At 50.3% G+C, this 18,126-nt stretch overlaps 3 protein-coding genes across 9 annotated transcripts; 2 read left to right on the top strand and 1 right to left on the bottom strand.

Annotated features, from left to right (window-relative positions):
• Window positions 1-873: 873 nt before the first annotated feature.
• On the bottom strand, window positions 874-7,089 carry LOC118516713 (thioredoxin reductase 1, mitochondrial). 4 transcript variants are annotated; one of them, XM_036062672.1, is made up of 2 exons: window positions 6,679-7,089; window positions 874-3,090 (listed from the first exon to the last, which is right to left on the bottom strand). In XM_036062672.1, exons 1-2 carry the CDS (start codon window positions 6,692-6,694, stop codon window positions 1,601-1,603), a joined length of 1,506 nt encoding a protein of 501 aa, XP_035918565.1. In that variant the 5' UTR covers window positions 6,695-7,089; the 3' UTR covers window positions 874-1,600. The 4 variants fall into 4 exon arrangements, with proteins under 4 accessions (XP_035918565.1, XP_035918566.1, XP_035918564.1 ...); XM_036062673.1 differs by lacking the exon at window positions 6,679-7,089 and adding an exon at window positions 3,617-4,345; XM_036062671.1 differs by lacking the exon at window positions 6,679-7,089 and adding an exon at window positions 3,326-3,458.
• Window positions 5,783-8,026, top strand: LOC118516863 (C-factor). Its single transcript, XM_036062736.1, has 3 exons — window positions 5,783-6,501; window positions 7,253-7,304; window positions 7,379-8,026. The coding sequence occupies exons 1-3, from the start codon at window positions 6,373-6,375 to the stop codon at window positions 7,942-7,944; spliced, it is 747 nt and encodes a 248-aa protein (XP_035918629.1). The 5' UTR covers window positions 5,783-6,372; the 3' UTR covers window positions 7,945-8,026.
• A 1,577-nt stretch (window positions 8,027-9,603) lies between these two features.
• LOC118516637 (arf-GAP with coiled-coil, ANK repeat and PH domain-containing protein 2) lies at window positions 9,604-15,096 on the top strand. Of its 4 annotated transcripts, none has more exons than XM_036062624.1 (5): window positions 9,604-9,827; window positions 10,694-10,950; window positions 11,018-12,028; window positions 12,116-12,430; window positions 12,512-15,096. In XM_036062624.1, exons 2-5 carry the CDS (start codon window positions 10,895-10,897, stop codon window positions 14,013-14,015), a joined length of 2,886 nt encoding a protein of 961 aa, XP_035918517.1. In that variant the 5' UTR covers window positions 9,604-9,827; window positions 10,694-10,894; the 3' UTR covers window positions 14,016-15,096. The 4 variants fall into 4 exon arrangements, with proteins under 4 accessions (XP_035918517.1, XP_035918514.1, XP_035918510.1 ...); XM_036062621.1 differs by having other exon boundaries at window positions 10,354-10,950; XM_036062617.1 differs by having other exon boundaries at window positions 9,971-10,950.
• The last annotated feature ends 3,030 nt before the right edge of the window (window positions 15,097-18,126 follow it).

Genomic DNA, 18,126 nt, shown 5'->3' with positions numbered 1-18,126 from the left:
TGTTCGATCTCGGGTTGCCTAAAACATCCTGATGGGAGAGTTGTATACGATTGCTCTATCGTGAGTAGCTCTCCGGCCCCGGGGAGCAGGGAGTTCCTGATAGCGAATTGATGCCTTGCGGTTGGTGGTGCTCTAGCAAGTTATAGCCAAACCACGATAGAGTCTAGAGTATAGCCATTATAAGGCTTATATGCAGTTCTTCTTTCTGGGCCTGCTTCCTATGGAGCACCTCTAAAAGACATGGCTTGATGTCCAGTGCGTTTCCAGCAAACACAGTCTTATGGTCCATCTCCCTCCGGTCTGACTCTGCTTGGTCCAGGCAACGAGGTCCCGCTGGCGAGCACCTTCCGAGGTAGGGCATCCTCACCAGCACTTCCTTCCAGTTTTGGCAACCGGCAAGATTAGTGTTGGGCAGTGAGCTCGAGAGCTCGCCGGGAGGTTTCGCCTCAATAACATGAGGGCTCTGAGCGCGCTCTTGGATTTCAACAAAAAAAAGGTAGCTCTTTGCACTCTTCGCCCTCAGTGAGTCCGGAGCTACCGGAAGGCCCTCGCTTCTCAGCTAGCTCATGGTTCACTCTCGTTCTTCATACGGCGAAGGCTTCTGGCCTTGATGTCCTCTGCCAGCATAGCCAAGGACGCGTTGCCCGCAGAGGACTCTACTGGTCGTTTCAATGTGCGTTGTAGCGGTCTTCTGGATCTCAGGAGTCTACTGTAATCTCCGGCGAACTTCTGGAAATAATCAAGTCTCCCAGCCATAAGCCGCGCCAAGTGTGACTAGTGACTTATACCGCCAACACGGGAGGCTTGCCCATCACCGTGAGCTCTGTTTGACGTAATACAATTACTTAAACGCACACTATAAGACAAGCGAAATACAACGGCATTGTTTTTTTTTTTTTTTTTGTTGCAGTTTACAACACGCGATTTCGATACATGTATTGAGTTTCCTGTGTTTCATGTGATACTGATGGAATAAGCACGTAAAACCGAAGAACGGAATGCGATCGTGCGACCGGAAACCGTTTCATTGGCGGGACACATGAGTCGTCATCGATGTGATGTGCTCGCCTGCTCTGCTGCTTGCTGATACTGATGGGGGAATTACTGCTCTTGTGCTTGTTTCACTCTCTTACGCTCGCTATCTTACCTAAACATCTTCCTAAATGGTTCTAAACCTCGAGAGTATCCTGTGCCTGTTCTACACCACCCACCTTCCTCCTGGTTTCGCCCTGGCCGTCCACTACAACAAATCACACACAAACGCCAGTCGTCAGACGCGCTCAATCACATTGAGCCGATTACATTTCTCACAGCTCCCGTGGACCATTTTTTTTTTTATCAGGACGAAACCGAAAACCTATCTAACGGGCGCCTTTTTGCTGTTAACCCACTCCAGAAGGACGCATGCTGTTTTTTAGTTGGCTTTTAAACAACAGTTTGGAGTGTTGATTTGAAGTGCAACCTATCCCTGTAACATAAATCCTGCCCGACTCACCCCACATCCCGCCAATGATGAAGACAAAAAAGAGAAGAAATTTGTAAAGTAAGAAAACAGAAAACAGTGTTTGTTCGGTGAACGATCCTGCCCCGTCGCCGGTGTTTAGCTGCAGCAGGTAGCCGGTGTCGGATCCAGCCCGGAACTCTTGGTGATGGCGAGCCGGGTAAATTCCTCCGCCACCGTCGGATGAATGCCGACGGTGTTGCGCAGTATCTGCATGGTCAGGCCACACTTGAGGGCAGCGGCGAACCCTTGGATGACCTCACCGGCGGCCGGTCCAAGGAAGTGAAGCCCCAGCACGCGCTGGTTGCCTTCGCGCAGGGCCACCGCCTTCAGGTAGCAGTAGCGTACGGAGCGCTGCGGCACGAAGAACTCGGTCGGCTTGTAATACGCATGGTACACCTCGATGCCATCCTTGCCGTGGGCGGCTTCCGCTGCCTCCTCGCTCAACCCCACGCAACCATACTCGAGCGGCGTGAACACGGTCGTCGCAACGTCCGCATAATCCATGCGCTCTTCCGAGCCACCGAACAGCCGGCGGGCAATGATCCGCCCGGCGTGGATCGCAACCGGTGTCAGTTCCGGCTTCTTGTACAGCACGTCACCGACCGCGTAGATGTGCGGCACGTTCGTCTGGTCGTACTCGTTCACATCGATCTTGTCCGACTTGCCGCCCTCGGCCGTTACAACGCCGGCGTTTGCAAGCTTCAGCGTGCCCGTTTCCGCCTGGCGGCCAATCGCAAACAGCACCGTATCGAACACGTCTTCCGCGGTGGTGGCATTACCGCCGTCCGTCTCCGTTTCGTAGCGTACCAGCAGCCGACCGTCCGCCTGCTTCTCGACGGCGAGCGGACGGCTACGGTGGTGGAAGCTGATGCCCTTCTCCACCATCGAATCGCCGACCAGGGTGGCCATCTGCTGATCGAACCCGCGCAGCAGTATCGAACGCACCATCACGGTCACGTCGTACCCGAGTCCCTTGAGGAAGCCGGCACACTCGAGCCCGATGTATCCGGCACCGACCAGCAGCGTTCGGCCGGGTGCATTCGGCAGGCTGAAGATATCGTCGCTCGTAATGCAATACTCGGCTGCGCCGGGAATGTCCGGATAGCGGGGCCGTCCGCCAACTGCAATCACCACGTGCTTGGCACGCAGCTCGCGCTCGGTCTGGTTCTTCATGACCGCCACCACGGTGTGATCGTCCTTGAAGTAGCCGAGCCCGTTCACGTACTCCACCTTCTGGTCGCGCAAATCCACCCGCGTCACCCAGTTCACCGACTTTATGTGGTTCTGCACGGACTCGGTCAGCGTGGCCCAGTCGTGCCGGATCGCTTCCGGTTGCGGGAGCTTCCAGCCGTACGGTTGCGAGTCGTGTATGGCTTCGCCCAGCAGCGAGGCCTGGTGCATCAGCTTCTTCGGAATGCAGCCCACATTCACGCACGTACCGCCCAAGCCCCACTTGGTGCCGCGCGGTGACGGTTTTACGAAATCCAGCACGGCCACCTTGGCACCGAGCTGCACTGCCTGCTTGGCACAAGCCAAACCACCCGAACCGCCACCAATCACCACCAAATCGTAGTCATAGTTTTCTTCTGCAACGAAACAAACGTATTACATTATTATTATACGGGAACCGACTGTTTCTGCTACCTTGCGGAGCAGGTGGGCAAACGGTCCGATCCAGCGATTGCAACAGTTGCAATAGCAGCAAGCGCTGCGTCACAATGCGACAAACTAAGGAACTGTCCACCAACATGTCGAGCATTATGCTCCGAGTATCAGTGCCCGGGAAATGCAAAAACCAAACGTCACCAAGCAAATACTAACGCACGGTCGAAGATGAAGCCATGGAAATTTGATTGCAGTGCGGAAAATGGGCCCAAAAAATCTTTCTTGCTTCCCGAACTTATTTTGCCGGCTAGAATGAAAACACGAATTGACAACCGTAGCTGAGAAGCTGTCAAACAGACGTCAAATAGAACAGCAGGGGCGCAACTTCGTAATGAATTTAATTCTTTTTTGATCTATTGCACTCTATCCCGTCGTTGGATAATTAATTTTAATTGAATGTATACTAACAAAAAATATTGCAAAAAATATTCGTGCACTTCTACTCACTTGCTAACATGACGGTGGCTTGGGTGCGTAGCAGTCGCACACACTGTACAACATTTATAAGGCTCCGCACGGGTCTGGTAAGCACGGCGGTTGCCATTTCTGTGTGATGTTGTGTGAACGTTCACTGTGTGCGTGTGAGAGCGAGAGCGTGATGGCACCGACCGGTGATGATGATGCTGTTTTTGTATCGTGCCTATTTTGGCACACACATACACTCTCCCGCACGGCGTAGATAAAGCGACAGCACACGGTCAAAGGTGCCGCACGCAATCGAACTAAAGATTCGCAACCAATTTCGTAATAATTCACCAGTGTACAAAAATGCAACGTTCTTCTTACAGTGAACTGTTTTTGTACATTACTTCACTACAAATACACGCACACACAGACACACAGGTAGCGCCGGTTGAAGAGAAGAAAAACGAGAGTTGCTTTGCAGAGCGGACCTATGGCGGTGATGGCACACACGTAACAACAATAGCGCGAGGTAGCAAGTGCCAAAAAAAGCGAGACGTTTTGGCTTCGTTTCTACAATTCCTTTACAACACAGTCACAAGAAACGGAGCAAACAGAATCTCATTCGCGAAACCGCTTCGATCTTAGAGCTCGAGGGTTTTTTGGTGAAACGTAGGCCAAATGACAACTGGAACCGTGCAGGCGCGTTATTGCCTCCCCGTGTTTCTACTAACCCGCGGATCGTGTGTGCTGCTCTCGTCGTCGGACAGCACCAAACCGACCGACCAAAACAACGCACACACGCTCGTACCCAGGTTGCACTACACTACTACAGCCATCATCGCTGACGCAACTGACAACGCGTGACGGAAAGCATGGCCGTACAATAGAGCGGCGAAATTGGAAACGTGATTTCATGTACAGTTGACTTACAGAAGCGGAATATCGGGAAGATATTGGGCAAATTCCTTTAAATGTTTGACCTTACTTCATGTGGACCGAATATCTTCAGGAAACTTGATAAATACGATCCAAGCTTAACATTGTTGAATGGAATTTAGGAACGAAATTCAATATGATCCTCCAGCTACATCGCTTTTTCCTTCGGGATGCTTTGACTTGCTTTACTTGATTTCTGGCTTCCTTGACTCAATTTACCCGCAGCCGGATGGCCAGTGTCCAGTACATATTTTCTACTCATTGATGAACAAATCATGCATTTTCCCCGTCACAGGTGAATCATACATCTCTACGTTAAAATTCCGTCATTTCGTCATAATGTGAAGCTGATGAACGATATCTGTGTTTCCTCCTCACTTGACCATTTCCTTTCACCGTGAAGCAGTGGTCAGTAAAACAATCGAGATGGTTCTCGATGGTGGGCAAGGGTGGAGAGGCAACGGCGAGCAGCAGTCCGCCTGAAACGAATAAGTCATGCGGAATGACTTGCAGAAAGCGAGTATCTATGACACTACTATCTTGAAATCCCATTGCCCGTGTGCCACCATCGAACGGGAGGATGGTTATTTCCAAACTCCCCCCTTCTGGTGTGGAATCGAGTCGCTAAGCTAGTTTCACAACCGTTCGGAATTCCGGCGGTTCCGTTGCCTAGTAACGGATGGTGCGCCATCACAAACTCTCCCCCACGGCTCAACGGAAGCCATGTAATGAAAGTTGTATTCCCATTCCAACGGAACGGAAACTGTTGGGCGAGAAACGTGGAACACAGCGTGAACGGGGTAGGTCTTATCGGGGAAATAGACACATATTGTGGCGAATGGTTAACGATTGACCAAAGGGAAGGAGATGTCGGTTTATCAGCCGCTTTCAAGCAGCGTGATTGCGACACGAGGAAACCTTTCAAGAATTACAATTGTCAATGCACTTCTCCTACTGCTGTATTTGCTATTTGCAGCAACCAGCCAGCCACAGGCCGGCAGATAAAATCAGCAGTATCATTATGTCAATTACAAAGGTGGGCCCCACTCTGTAGCTGTGCTGGAGGAATTAGATGATCGTCACTAATGATCACTAATAGGGAATAGCTAGCTCTAATTAGCTTGACTGAATCTGTCTGTACTGCCTTGGGACAACGGTCCGGCAAATCGCTCTACAAATGTACTTCCCATTTACATTACAGCCATAACCTTGATTATCTGGCTATTTCGGAAAAATATAAAAAAAGCGATTCGTCTTGCACCTTGTCAACGCAAAATCAAGGTCGCCTTTATCGCTGCTGGTCGGTAGCAGCGGTAGCTGGCCGGTGAGGTGGTGCGCGCTTTAAGATTCCATTTTTTGCTTTCTTTTTGTGTTAAAAATCAACCTCCCAGAATGTGAGAATGATCGCGACCTGGCGTGATTAGTACGTCGGAAGCGGATGATTTTGACAGAACGAGCCGATTTGGAGCAGCAACACAAAAAAAAAAGGGAGAAGGAAACAATATTCTCTCACTCTCCCGCACACATCACGGCATCATTCGCGTCTTGGCCGTGTCAGAGACCGTTGCCGGTATCATTTTTTCTTCGCAGATCATCCCTGTCAAACTGTGTTTGCTTGCACCACGGACCAGCTTTACGCAGGATTTCCTTCTAGAAGTAAATTTCCGGCGAGTGTACTCTTCGACCTTTCCTGGCTGGTGTACTATCTAGGCCCTTTACGGTGCCATATAAAACGATTGCCCAACGTTACGTCACTGTAGTGTGTGTACGCGTGTTGCTAGCAAATTAAGTTTTTTTTTGTGGAGAAAGCGTTCCGTACGGTGCGAGTAAGTGAGTGCTCTAGGGAAGCCATTCCGTACACCATGAACAGCATCCTCATCACCGGCTGCAACCGTGGTCTCGGGTTGGGATTGGTCAAGGTGCTGGTTGGTTTGCCGGCCCCGCAACCGACCCACATCATAGCGACGTATCGCGATCCGGAGAAATCGCAGGTAGGTCCACCATACTGTCGCCCCTACTACCACCTTCCCTACCCACAAACACTTCCAGCCGGATCTGGAATGATCTACAAGCGCCTTTGCTCGCCTACGGTATACGGTGCTGCCGCTACCAAGCGCTTCCGGTACTAAGAAACCTACAACAAGACAAAAAGGAAAGGGGCAACTTACGATTCAAAGGCGCCATGTTTCTGTTGCTGCAAATCTGTGCGTGTGTATGTGTTGCGGCTGCGTTCACTCTGCCGGAGGTTCACTGAAAGGCACACCGATGGTTTCGTTCGGTTGAAAGATGAATGGTGCTGCAAAGATTGTTGCCAATTGTATTGCCGATGACGCTTGGTAGACGGATACGTTTGCCGGTTTTCCTTCGCGGATTCGTTCACTGCTCGCTCTCTGGCTCTGGTTTGACGTGAGATGACGCTTCGGCTGCCCGTTTATTCGTGAGCCATCAAGCAAAAAAAAACCCGGTTATTCGCACGAGCACGAATAATCCGATTCGCTTGGCAGAAAGTGTACAATTGTGCTGATGGGTGCGTGCAGGCAAAAAGTGTGCACTCTTTCGACTCAACGATGTAGAGTGAGAGAGCGAGTGTGTGTGTGTGTGGGTTGTGCCAATCGGCGGAACCTATTTGCACGACAATTGTAAGGTTCCGTTTCAGTTGACGTTTTCGTTTTTGTATTTTGAATCGTTGAAATTTTGACCTACATGAATATTAATTCCACTTTCATTTTCCTACATTTCCAGGATCTGCTTGCGCTTGCCAAAAAACACTCCAATATAGTTCCGCTGCAATTCGGTATATCGTTGTTTGTACCATTGTACCAGTTCGATCTTTTATCTAATGTTTTTTTCTCCCCCGTTTGTTTTTAGATGTGAAAAACTTTGATCGCTACGACCAGTTCGCAAAGGATGTGGATGCACTGCTGAAGGGTGCTGGCCTGAACGTGCTGTTTAACAATGCAGGCATCTCACCGAAATCGACCCGGTTGAATTTTACCAAGCAGGACGATCTGGTGGACACGTTCGTCACCAACACGGTAGCACCGATCATGATGACGAAAGCGTTCGTACCGCTGCTGAAGAAAGCATCCGACAGCAACCCGACCGCACCGGCCGGTCCGCAACGGGCCTGCATCGTAAACATGAGCTCGATACTTGGCTCGATCGAGGCGAACCGTGAGGGTGGACTGTACGGGTACCGGACGTCGAAGGCCGCCCTGAACGCTGCCACCAAATCGATGAGCCTCGATCTGAAGGGGCACAAGATAATGGCGGTCGCACTGCATCCGGGCTGGGTGCAAACGGATATGGGCGGTTCAAAGGCACCGCTTACGGTAGAGGAAAGCTGCACCGCCATGGTGCGCACGTTGCTCGCACTGAACGAGTCACATAATGGAGGATTTTTGCAGTACGATGGCAAACCGCTGCCGTGGTAGTTTTGGTTTCCCTTTTCTTTCTAAATATTATCGGCATTTGATGGAAATATACTCGGGGTAATATCTGTAGCTCTCAAGTTTTCAAGATCATTCGTAAAGTTTGTGACGTCCCCATACACCGTAGAGCAAACCTTGGAGAAGATAGCGGAACAGCGGGTCTTTGATTTTAAGATATGTTATGGGTCTATGACATGAGGCTATGTTGTCATATGCCAGGGTGAAAATATACGACGCAGCAATGTACTTCTTTGGGATTCCGACCAAGTGCAGGAGGCTTGTAAGAAAAGGTCCTGTGCTAAAAGGGGCAAGCTTCCGAGATATGGGCTTGTTTGTCTTCTCTTCAGCCTGGCTATAGAGATGGCCATTCCTGACTTGGACGTGGAAAACTTTGGGAACCATCTTTTATAAGTCAATCCAGATCTTGGCATAGACATAATTGAGGTTTGAGACTCTCCTACCTTCCGGAGACTTACCAAAGATTCGAGCAAACGATCTTGCGTTGGAGATTCACGAGGCATCACCATGAGCCCTCAGCTAACAAACACTAATTTACGGCGGCCTGATGTGCACGGGTGGTCTAATGCATGACGGTGATCCCACCAACGAATCTAGACTCGCCAAGTTGCTGTGGGCTGGATATTTCATGAGCGTGGAATCGGACGACGCAGCCATTAAACGTATTTTTAGGTCGTCCACATAGCGAGTGATGGCGTTTGATCGACGGTGATGAGCCGTCGCTCAACTGGAAGAGCGGTACCAGAAATACTTCTGCAGCAGGCCAATTCACGCGAGATGCAGTTCTAGGTGTGTCTGGTAAGTAAGTAAGTAAGTAACAAGCCATGAACCAGGTTCGTTGGTCGGGATTTTACTTTGCCCTCAGCCGAAGGGCTTACTGGTATAAGCAATAGCCAAGCTGGTATAATGACAGTTGGCTTTAGAATCCATTTGAATATTTTAAACACAAATTGTGTAATCTTGCGACGGAAAGCATTCTAAAGTGAAGAAGCTAGAAAGTCGGAATATAATTTTATAAAAAAAAGTATTTTTTGGTTAAAATACTGCCGAAACGTCATCACAATCACGTTGAACTGCTCCGTTCCGATTGTGCAGGCAGTATACACAAACACGCGCACACCTCCATGCATACAGTTGTATGCTCGCTGCTACGGCGAAGGTGTTGCGATGACTCACCAAAGGAATGTTGCGCCCCTGTCGTGACATGAAGATTTTCGAAAAGAAATTAAATCGTTTAAACGGTTTTTGTATGTATGCTGCAATTTATACCATCGTTTCAACATTAAATTGCATTAAAACAGTCGAATTCTCATAAAATTCCGCAGCAAGCGAAAGGGAAGCACCTCCACTCAAGGGCACCCGTTTTTGCAACTGAGTTACCTTGTTTAGGTTGAAGTTAAGCAAAAAATGAGAAAAATTTTTGTAATTATAGTCTATAATAATTAAAATTAATAAATAAATAAATACAGTAAAAAGTCTGAATAATATACCCTTTAAGGTAACTCAGTTGCAAAAATGAGTGTCCGCGAGTGGGAAGGGGTGTCCGCGAGGGGCATCTATTCAGACTTTAGCACTTCCTCGTGCGGATCTCTAGGGAGTTCGATCGGTGTGTTGAGTTGGGTGTACGAGTAACAAAGATAGCATGCTAGCGCTCTTTCGCTTGCAACACCAGCGAGCCAGCTGTCAAACGATCTCCCGTGTAGACGCACTTCTTCTTGTGTTTTTAAAACTTCGTTGCCTTGTGTGGACGTGAGGCAGTTCAGTTTTGTTTAAGCCCATCTCCCGTGTGTGTCTGCCGTCATCTCCTGGTTTTTCTATTACCTGTGCCCTTCACTCGCCCAACAGAGGGGGCACTTCCTGTCCGTGAAGTTAGTTCATTTGTTTGTGTTTTCCATCGTTCAACTCCGTCTGTATCCTACATCCCCATAGTGTGTGCGTGCGTTTGCTCAACAATTGTTGCCTTACTGATCACAAAACTATCAGGACCTTTCTATTGCATTGTTTTGTTTAGCTTTTGCCCAGCGCTTCAATCGGTACTACAGCAAAGAACAATTGTTGCGTGTGCGTGTGTTGTTGCTCGATAGAGGGTGTGCCTGCCCCATCGATGGAATTCCGCCAGTCTGTTGCATCGAATCTATTCCTGTTAGTGTGAGGCGATAGGCATGTATCCAAGCTTCAATCACAATGCGCTTCCAATGATGGTTTTAGACTTGCAGTCAAGAAGTGCAGTAAGAAGCAGCCTGTGAAGCACGTAGAGACGTGCACAAACAACAAAAAACATACACCGGAACAAGGAACAGACACGCACTCAAGTTACAACAGCAAACAAAAAAAAACTTACACGCACACATTTATACAGCCTGTTATCGCTTATCGGTTTATTGTGTTCCCTAGTGCGTGGACATAGGGACTCCATCTCTTTCGTGTCAAAGCGGGCTGCAGGCACTCGCGCTCCCGCAACGACGATCGCCAGCCGATCGGAACGAAACGACGACGACCGTGACACAGGGCGACCCATCTACCCGGTGGGACGAGGTGCGTTGGTGAAACGGACGGGGAAAAATCGGGAAACGGCTGGGCGAGAAAGTGGCACTGCAACTGGTCGTCGTGTAGCAGTGGTGTGTGTTTCTGTGTGTGATTCATCCCCTCCCCTCCCTCCCCCCCCTGCACGACGTTCGGCGTCATTATTTCCGGTTACGTTTTTCGCAACTTCGAAACTTCACTTTCACATTAGCTTCGTGCGTCGTATTTGCCACGCTCTGTCACCGTCTTGCCGCGCCTGGCCGCGATAGTACCAACACCCCACCATTCCACCTCAAAGGCAACGATCAATCACGTACAGCTTCCATCAACTGCCGTTTGCCTTGCATCGGATGCGCTTTGTTTTTTTTTTGACGATTTCACAAACGTGCACCAGTAGCTTCCGGATTCAACGATGGCACAGTGCAGGATCGATTTCGGCGAGTGTCTCAAGGATTCGCCCAAGTTTAGGTAAGAAATGCGCAGGTAAAAGGTTCACAGCGCAATATCAAAACACTAACATAAAACAACCCCGTAGGTTGCGGCTGGAGCAGGAAGAGGCGGAAATTGAGCACCTTGAGTCACGGTTAGAGAAAATCATCAAGGCATGCAGTGCGGCTGTCGACAGCGGCAAGGAGTACATCCGGCACCAGAGCACGTTCGCTACCTCGCTGTGGGATCTGCAGAAACACTTCCAGGACAGCAAAAACTCTACCAATGCGCTCGCCCAGCTGATACAGCTGCTGCAGGAGATGAACATGTTTCACACGACGCTGCTGGACCAGGCCAACCGGACGGTGCTGAAGAATCTGTCCGGGTTTTTGAAGCGTGACATCCGGGAGGTGAAGGAGTATCGGCAAATCTTTACCAAGGTGTCGGAGAATCTGGATGCGGCGGTTTACAAAAACTCGCAGGTCAGCCGTAACCGGCCGACCGATGTACTCGAGGCGGAGAACGTGCTGTCCGCGTCCAAGTCCTGCTTTAACCATACCGCGCTCGACTACGTCAACTACATCACGCTGCTGCAAAACCGGAAGCGGCATGAGATATTGGGCACGCTGCTAAGCTACCTCAAAGCGTGCAGCACCTACTTCCACCAGGGGTCGGATCTGTGTGAGGATTATGGGACGTTCTTCAAGAGCCTGGACGACGAGATCGGGCTGATGCGCACCGAGTACGGTGTGCTGGACAAGCAGATGCAAAACCGGCACACGTGCGTCAATGACTCCCGGGCCGATCAGCAGTCGGACGCATCGGCCGAGTTGGCGGTTGGTGGTGCCGAGGGTGGAGATGCCGCCGGTGCCGATGACGGGTGGCGAATGACGAGCGTGCCGAACTATATGGAAGGCTATCTGTTTAAGCGTACCTCGAACGCGTTCAAAACGTGGAACCGGCGGTGGTTCTGCATGCGCGACAATCAGCTCTTCTACCGCAAGCGTACCGGCGAGGAGCTGCCGACGGTGATGGAGGACGATCTGCGGCTCTGCACCGTGCGTCTGCTGATCGATTCCGATCGACGCTTCTGCTTCGAAGTAATCTCACCGACCAAGTACGTCGTAACTGCGCCCGCCTTTCAAAAACGGTGCCACAACTACATTTCCGTCCCGTTCCCCCTTTACGTTCATTCCTTCTACAGATCACACATACTGCAGGCGGATTCGGAAGCGATGATGATGGCGTGGATAAAAGCGCTACAGAAGGGTATCGATTCAGCTATCCAGCACAGTGCCTATAGCAGTGACATCCGCTGCTTGGCGAGCGGGGTTGTTGGTGGTGGAGAAGGCACTTCCGGCGTGGGTAGACGGGGTCCGGGTGGAGGTAGCTCCGCTGGTGGAGGTGTAGGTGATGGTGGCCGGGCGGGCGATCCATGGATCGATGCGGGCAGTAGTGGCAATGAGCGCAGCGGTCCAAGCCGTGCCTCGGACGGTGCTCGAAAGGGTTACAAAAAGATGTAAGTAACGGAAGCATGTTGATGACCCCGGCACGTCCATTTCGTACGTTTCGTACTCATTGTGCACACTGACCTTTTCAGCAACTGGACGCAGATGCTAAAGATTCCGGGCAATTCGCGTTGTGCCGACTGTGGCAATACCGATCCGCGCTGGGCATCCATCAACCTGGGCATTACGCTGTGCATCGCGTGCTCGGGTGTGCACCGCAGTCTCGGCGTACACTACAGCAAGGTGCGCTCGCTGACGCTGGACGCGTGGGAACCGGAGATACTGCGCGTCATGATCGAGCTGGGCAACGATGTAATTAACCGCGTGTACGAGGGCAACAAGACCCGGCTGGCACGATTCGACCGCGCGACGGATAATTGCGAAATTGCGGTGCGCGAAGCCTGGATCCGGGCCAAGTACATCGACCGGCAGTTTGTGGTGCCGCTGGGTGGCGCTGCCGGTACCGGGCCGGACGATAGCAGCACCTCATCGTCGATGCTGTCGTTCAAGAGTCTCGGTGCGGACAGTTCCAAGTTTCCGGAGAAGTGGAGCATCAAGAAGCTGCGCCGGCGCAGCTATCGGCAGTTTCTGCGGCGCAAAAATTGGGAACGGGCTCATCCGGAAACACGCCCCTATGTGCAGATTACCGATCTCGACGACGATGGGGAGGACGAGCACGAGAAGGAGGAGGAGGAGGAGGAGGAGGAGGAAGACTATGACGAGGAGCGTGGGGCGGAGAGCAGCCGCACGCAGCAGCACGGTTGCCCAGATGCGGACGAGAAGGATGTGCTGGCGCGCGTACCGAAACAGTTCGCCGATATACTGCTGATCGGCGACAATCTGCTGACGGACGATCATAACCTGCTGGACGAGGATTTGCTGCTGCTCAACTCGGACCACGAGTCGACGAGCGGCGAGGAGGATAACGCCATCATGGCGTGCGAAGAGCTCGAGCGGCTGTCGCCGAACTATTTGCTGTACAAGGCGGCCAGCGGTCACAATCTGCCGGTGATGAGCCAAGCGCTCGCACTCGGCGCCGACAAGTGCTGGGCGAATCCGCACGACGCCGACAGCACACCGCTGCACGCCGCCGTCCTGTCCGGGTCGGTAATGTCGTGCGAGTTTCTGCTGCTGAACGGTGCCCCGATCAACGCAACGGACCGGTACGGGCGTACCGCGCTGCATTTGGCCGCCGAGCAGGGTTCCGCCGCGCAGGCGTACCTGCTGCTGAAGCACAAGGCACGGTACGATATCGTGGACGTGCACGGCCGGCAGCCGATCGACATTGCGGTGGAGAATGAGGACGCGGACATAGTGACGCTGTTGCGATTAACGCAACTGAACGATGAGATCGGTTCCGGCGAGGACGGGGAAAGCTATTCCGGGGACGATTCGACCTATCTGGCGGTGATGAACGAGTTCTCTGACTTGGCGAGCAATCAGCCCCAGCGGCTGCAGCGCTACCGTCAGCAGCAGCAACAACGACAGGCGCTACCGGTCACCGAATATACGCACCCGATCGTGACCGATTTGGACGCACCAGACACGGACGGCACGGTGGTTGATAGGAGTGTGACGAGCGATCGGTCAGCGTAGTGGGAACGCAGTTTTCCTCTTCATACACACACGCGCGCGCGCGCGGAAACACGCACGAATCTCTACCGAAGTCGTCGGAGCAAATCTATTACGCCCTACTAAACGCAAACAGATACACCGAAGACGACACGCAAACAAGCAACAAGCTTTACATGTTTCTTTTTTTTTTTTTACAAAACAGAGGTGGGCCAAGTTGGACCTGGTCGTAACTAATTCCATTTATATTAGAGAGAAGGAGGGCAAATTATCTTTTACCTGTTAGGGATACGTTGGCAGACCTGTTCAGAGGTAGTAGTTAGAAAATTTGGTGTCCGAAGAGGGCGATTCAATTGCTGCCGTATTTGCTCCCCTTACTCTAAGGGTTCTGTGTGTCTGTATTAGTTTTCGCATTCCCGCCGAACGCTGTTAGTATTGCATTTGTCCCTCCATCTATCGGTTGGAAAATTTCCATCTCAATGAGCAAGAATCTGTAAGGGGATAGTTGGTTCGTTTGTGTGTGTGTGTGTGTGTGCAGGAGGAGAAGGATATTTAATAGTATTAGGTTTCATATACTGTATTGTATTGTTTGCACTTAACACATAATCCGTTTAATTTGCACAATCATCGCTCACGGACAACCTACGGGACCACATATGCTAGGGTAATATCGGACCGGATGGATTGTGCAGAGCAGATGTAAACCGACTAACTCAATCCAAGTGTCCTTTAAGTACACGCCTTAATGCCGCCACTCGCGCTACTGTTACGTTCCCGTTGTTATTACCCGCCTTCTTCCTCTTCTTCTTCTTCTTCTTTTTTCGAGGAAGGCGGTTTATTTTCCTGCTAGGTTATATACACATACATACTAGAAATTAGCTCCTATTTACCTCATTTCGGCTACTATCCGCCCTTCAACTGTAAGCAAAAACCCACCCCAACGGTAAACGCGGTAAACAGCGGCGTGGCCACACACCACAGCCTTAAATCTTCGAAATCTCGAGTTGTTAAAACGATTACAAACGGACAGATGTTATACTAATCTTGCACCAAAAACTATACGTGAAATAAAAAGTGACCAAAAAACAAACTGGAAACTGCGAAAGCGATGAACGCTTGGAGGAATTAACCTCAACATTCTGGCCTATGGCGGCTGATGACATTAACGTGGCACGCTCGCTCATAGAGCAGATGCCAACCACAATCCTAGATGCTGATCTTCTACCAAAATCCTAGATGCTGACGATGCTGATTCCAGCGCCACATGCAACGAGTGCTTTCGCGCCTTCGCATCGGTCATACCCGGGGCTGACACACTTCTACCTCTTCGACAGATCGAGTCCACCACTCGACATTACCGTCCGCCACTACACACCGAGCCACCTGCCAACCTGATACCGACCTAGCCATCCCTTAGTCCGCTTCTAGGAAAGACGACTCTCGGTTTCTGACTGATTATCCCATATCAGCCCTCACGTGGTTGCGGCCTTCCTGAAGGTGCTGGTCGGATTTGTTGACGATCTGGTAGTGCTAGCGAAAGGTAGCACCCCAGAGAACGCGCGTTGGCAGAGGATGCCGTAATGGCGGTAAAGACTGATGCTATGCTGATCTCGAGCCTCAGTTTCCGGTGCGCATTAACGGCGTGGAAGTTCGCACGAAGCAGACCATTAGGTACTTGGAGGTCATGCTGCACGATCATCTTACGAGGCGTCCGCATGTTGCTGCGGAACCATGGTAGGCTCCAGGTGCCGAAGCGGTATCTTATGGCCGCTATTCCGCCACGGAATATCAGTGGTGTAAGAGACTCCTGGCGAGGACACAGCGACCGCTAGCATAGCGTATTCTGAGCAGCTTCAGATCGCTCGGGTCTGAGGCTGCTACGGTACGGTGCCGTACCACCTGCTAGTAAAAGAGGACTCGAGGTGCCATGCGAGGCTCCAAGCTGCTGCGGACACCAGCAGAAACAGTGGGATCGGGCAGCGAAAGACCCGTCCGTGGCGCGTTATGTGCGCTGGACTGACCGACTGGTGCCGGACATAAACGCTTGGGTGGGAAGGAAGCACGGCGAGGTGGATTTCCACCTCTGCCAAGTGCTCTCCAGACACGGATTCTTCCTGAAGCACGTGTTGTTCGCATGCCCAAGGTTCGCCGAGGAGCGCTTCTCATTGCTTCGACACGGAACCGGCCGATCCTATGATGCCTCTGACTACTTGGTGACTAAGTTGTTACAGAGCCCGGAGTGGTGGAGAGGGATTCAGGAGATTCAGAGTTGGAGGGAGGAGAAGCTGACGTACAGGCAGAACACCGACAGGAGGAACGTCGGCTAACACACAATCGGCGCACCCGTGAACGTCGAATTGGATCTGATGATAGGAAGGAGATTTAGGAATGGTCCGGTACGGAGTCCTAATTTTTATTTATCCTTCCTTCCCGTTGCCTTCTTGAGTTAGGGCTGGAGCGGTCTTCCTTCTTTTCGTCTCGATTGTGCGTTGAGAGCGTAGTCTTCTTTCCTACTTTCTCGGTTGGTCCTCCAGGAGATGTGATCCTCGTCGTGGATGGAACGATACTGGTCCTGGTTTGGATATGGCACCGTTTTTATACTCTGGTGTCCGTATCCAGAACCTTCTGGCGCTTTGTATCCGCCTTCACGTGTCGGATTCCCGAATCTTCCGCGATCGTCTGGCCCGCCTCGCGTGGCGGGTTCCCGATCCTTCGAGAACTCGTATTTCGTGCGTTTCCCCATAGATGGCGTTCTGCGGGTGTTTGTGTCCTGGCTATTTTTCTGTAACGCGTTTCTAGCCTAGGACGCTCAGTCGCTACAGAGAGCTGCAGCCGGAGGTTCCTTCGACACATCCTCCAACACCACCCAACCCCAGCCATAGCCGGGGTGGAACCTCACACAGGTGCGTTACCGCATTCTACCGGAGAGGCTAATTAGCTAGTTCGCCTAATTCACAGTTCGGACTATTTTTGCACAATTTTTTTGTTTAAATCATTCCGCACAGATTTATTTTATGTTTTACTACTACTACTTTACTGTACCCCTCACACCTCCGTTCTCGGCAATCCTTGTATATTTTCTACTATTTTCTGGTAGTTGCGCTTCGTTTGGTTTCCTTTTGAGTTTTACGTCTGCTTCCTGCCAGTGGTGTGGTCGCGCGCACCTTCCCCTTCCTGTCCGCTACTAATCTATTTCAACTCCCTTTCATTTTACTACCAACGATTGTGAACCAACAGTATTTTGAAACTATCCTATATATATATATCATTTTGCATTAATTATGATTTTAATCATCATTACAGTTAAGATATATTTATATAAGAGTGTAATGCACGTAATATCTAAATATATATATTTATTATATATATATTTAAATATAGATAGTTCTATTACAACTAACAGCAGTAAATCATGTCTAGTTTATGTGGTTTGTTTTCATTTATGTGTGTTCTTTTTTGTTTTTGATTATCTTCTTCCTTTCTCTCCCTTAAAACTGTGGTTGTTACTTTTAGCCTTCTACTAGTAAAAGATAGCATCATCCGCTTTGTATTCACAAATGTTCAGACTCTTACAAAAAAGTTAATAAATTCTTAATCCCTAGATTTCAGTTTTTGTTGCAAACACTCGTGAAATATTATAGCGAGAGTGTGTGCGAGAGAAAGGTAAAGAAAGAGAGAGAAAGAGAGAGAGAGAGAGAGAGAGGGAGGGAGGCAGTTTAAGGGAAAGAAAGCAATATAACGGAACTAATAAACCAGGGTTAAGCAATAGAAGTAGAAAATAATGTCAAAATCCGTTGTTGAAAATATTCAGCCACATACACACGCACGTACACACAGCCACTCGTTATTTACAACAAATTGTACAGCCACAAATCTCCATTCGTCCTGCTATAGCTCATACAGCAAGCAACACACACACACAAACACACAATCAAAAGTTGAAGAAAATTAAAACAAAGGGGTTTGAAAGAAGAAGAAGAAGGTGGCTTACATATTACATGAATAATAAAATACTAAACAAAGCGGTTTATCACTCTTCTTCGTTTTGCTTTCTTTTCTTCCATCTCTTTACATCTCCCTCCTTCTCTCTCTCTCTCTCTCTCTCTCTCTCTCGCTCTAGCGTTCGGGCTTATCT

Source organism: Anopheles stephensi, chromosome X (genome assembly GCF_013141755.1).
Source record: "Anopheles stephensi strain Indian chromosome X, UCI_ANSTEP_V1.0, whole genome shotgun sequence".
In the NCBI taxonomy this organism is placed as follows: Eukaryota; Metazoa; Arthropoda; class Insecta; order Diptera; family Culicidae; genus Anopheles; species Anopheles stephensi.
The sequence above is the reverse complement of the archived record's forward strand: the minus strand, read 5'-3'. Positions and strand labels throughout refer to the sequence as shown.

Excerpts from the sequence above, each read along its gene's own strand:
- LOC118516713 (XM_036062668.1), bottom strand. The coding sequence starts at position 3,263 with ATGCTCGACATGTTGGTGGACAGTTCCTTAGTTTGTCGCATTGTGACG. Across the intron at positions 3,091-3,148 it reads TTGCCCACCTGCTCCGCAAG|AAGAAAACTATGACTACGAT; the intron begins GTAGCAGAAACA and ends GTTTCGTTGCAG.
- LOC118516637 (XM_036062624.1), top strand. The coding sequence starts at position 10,895 with ATGGCACAGTGCAGGATCGATTTCGGCGAGTGTCTCAAGGATTCGCCC. Across the intron at positions 10,951-11,017 it reads AAGGATTCGCCCAAGTTTAG|GTTGCGGCTGGAGCAGGAAG; the intron begins GTAAGAAATGCG and ends ACAACCCCGTAG. Across the intron at positions 12,431-12,511 it reads CGAAAGGGTTACAAAAAGAT|CAACTGGACGCAGATGCTAA; the intron begins GTAAGTAACGGA and ends TGACCTTTTCAG.
- LOC118516863 (XM_036062736.1), top strand. The coding sequence starts at position 6,373 with ATGAACAGCATCCTCATCACCGGCTGCAACCGTGGTCTCGGGTTGGGA. Across the intron at positions 6,502-7,252 it reads GCGATCCGGAGAAATCGCAG|GATCTGCTTGCGCTTGCCAA; the intron begins GTAGGTCCACCA and ends CTACATTTCCAG. Across the intron at positions 7,305-7,378 it reads TATAGTTCCGCTGCAATTCG|ATGTGAAAAACTTTGATCGC; the intron begins GTATATCGTTGT and ends GTTTGTTTTTAG.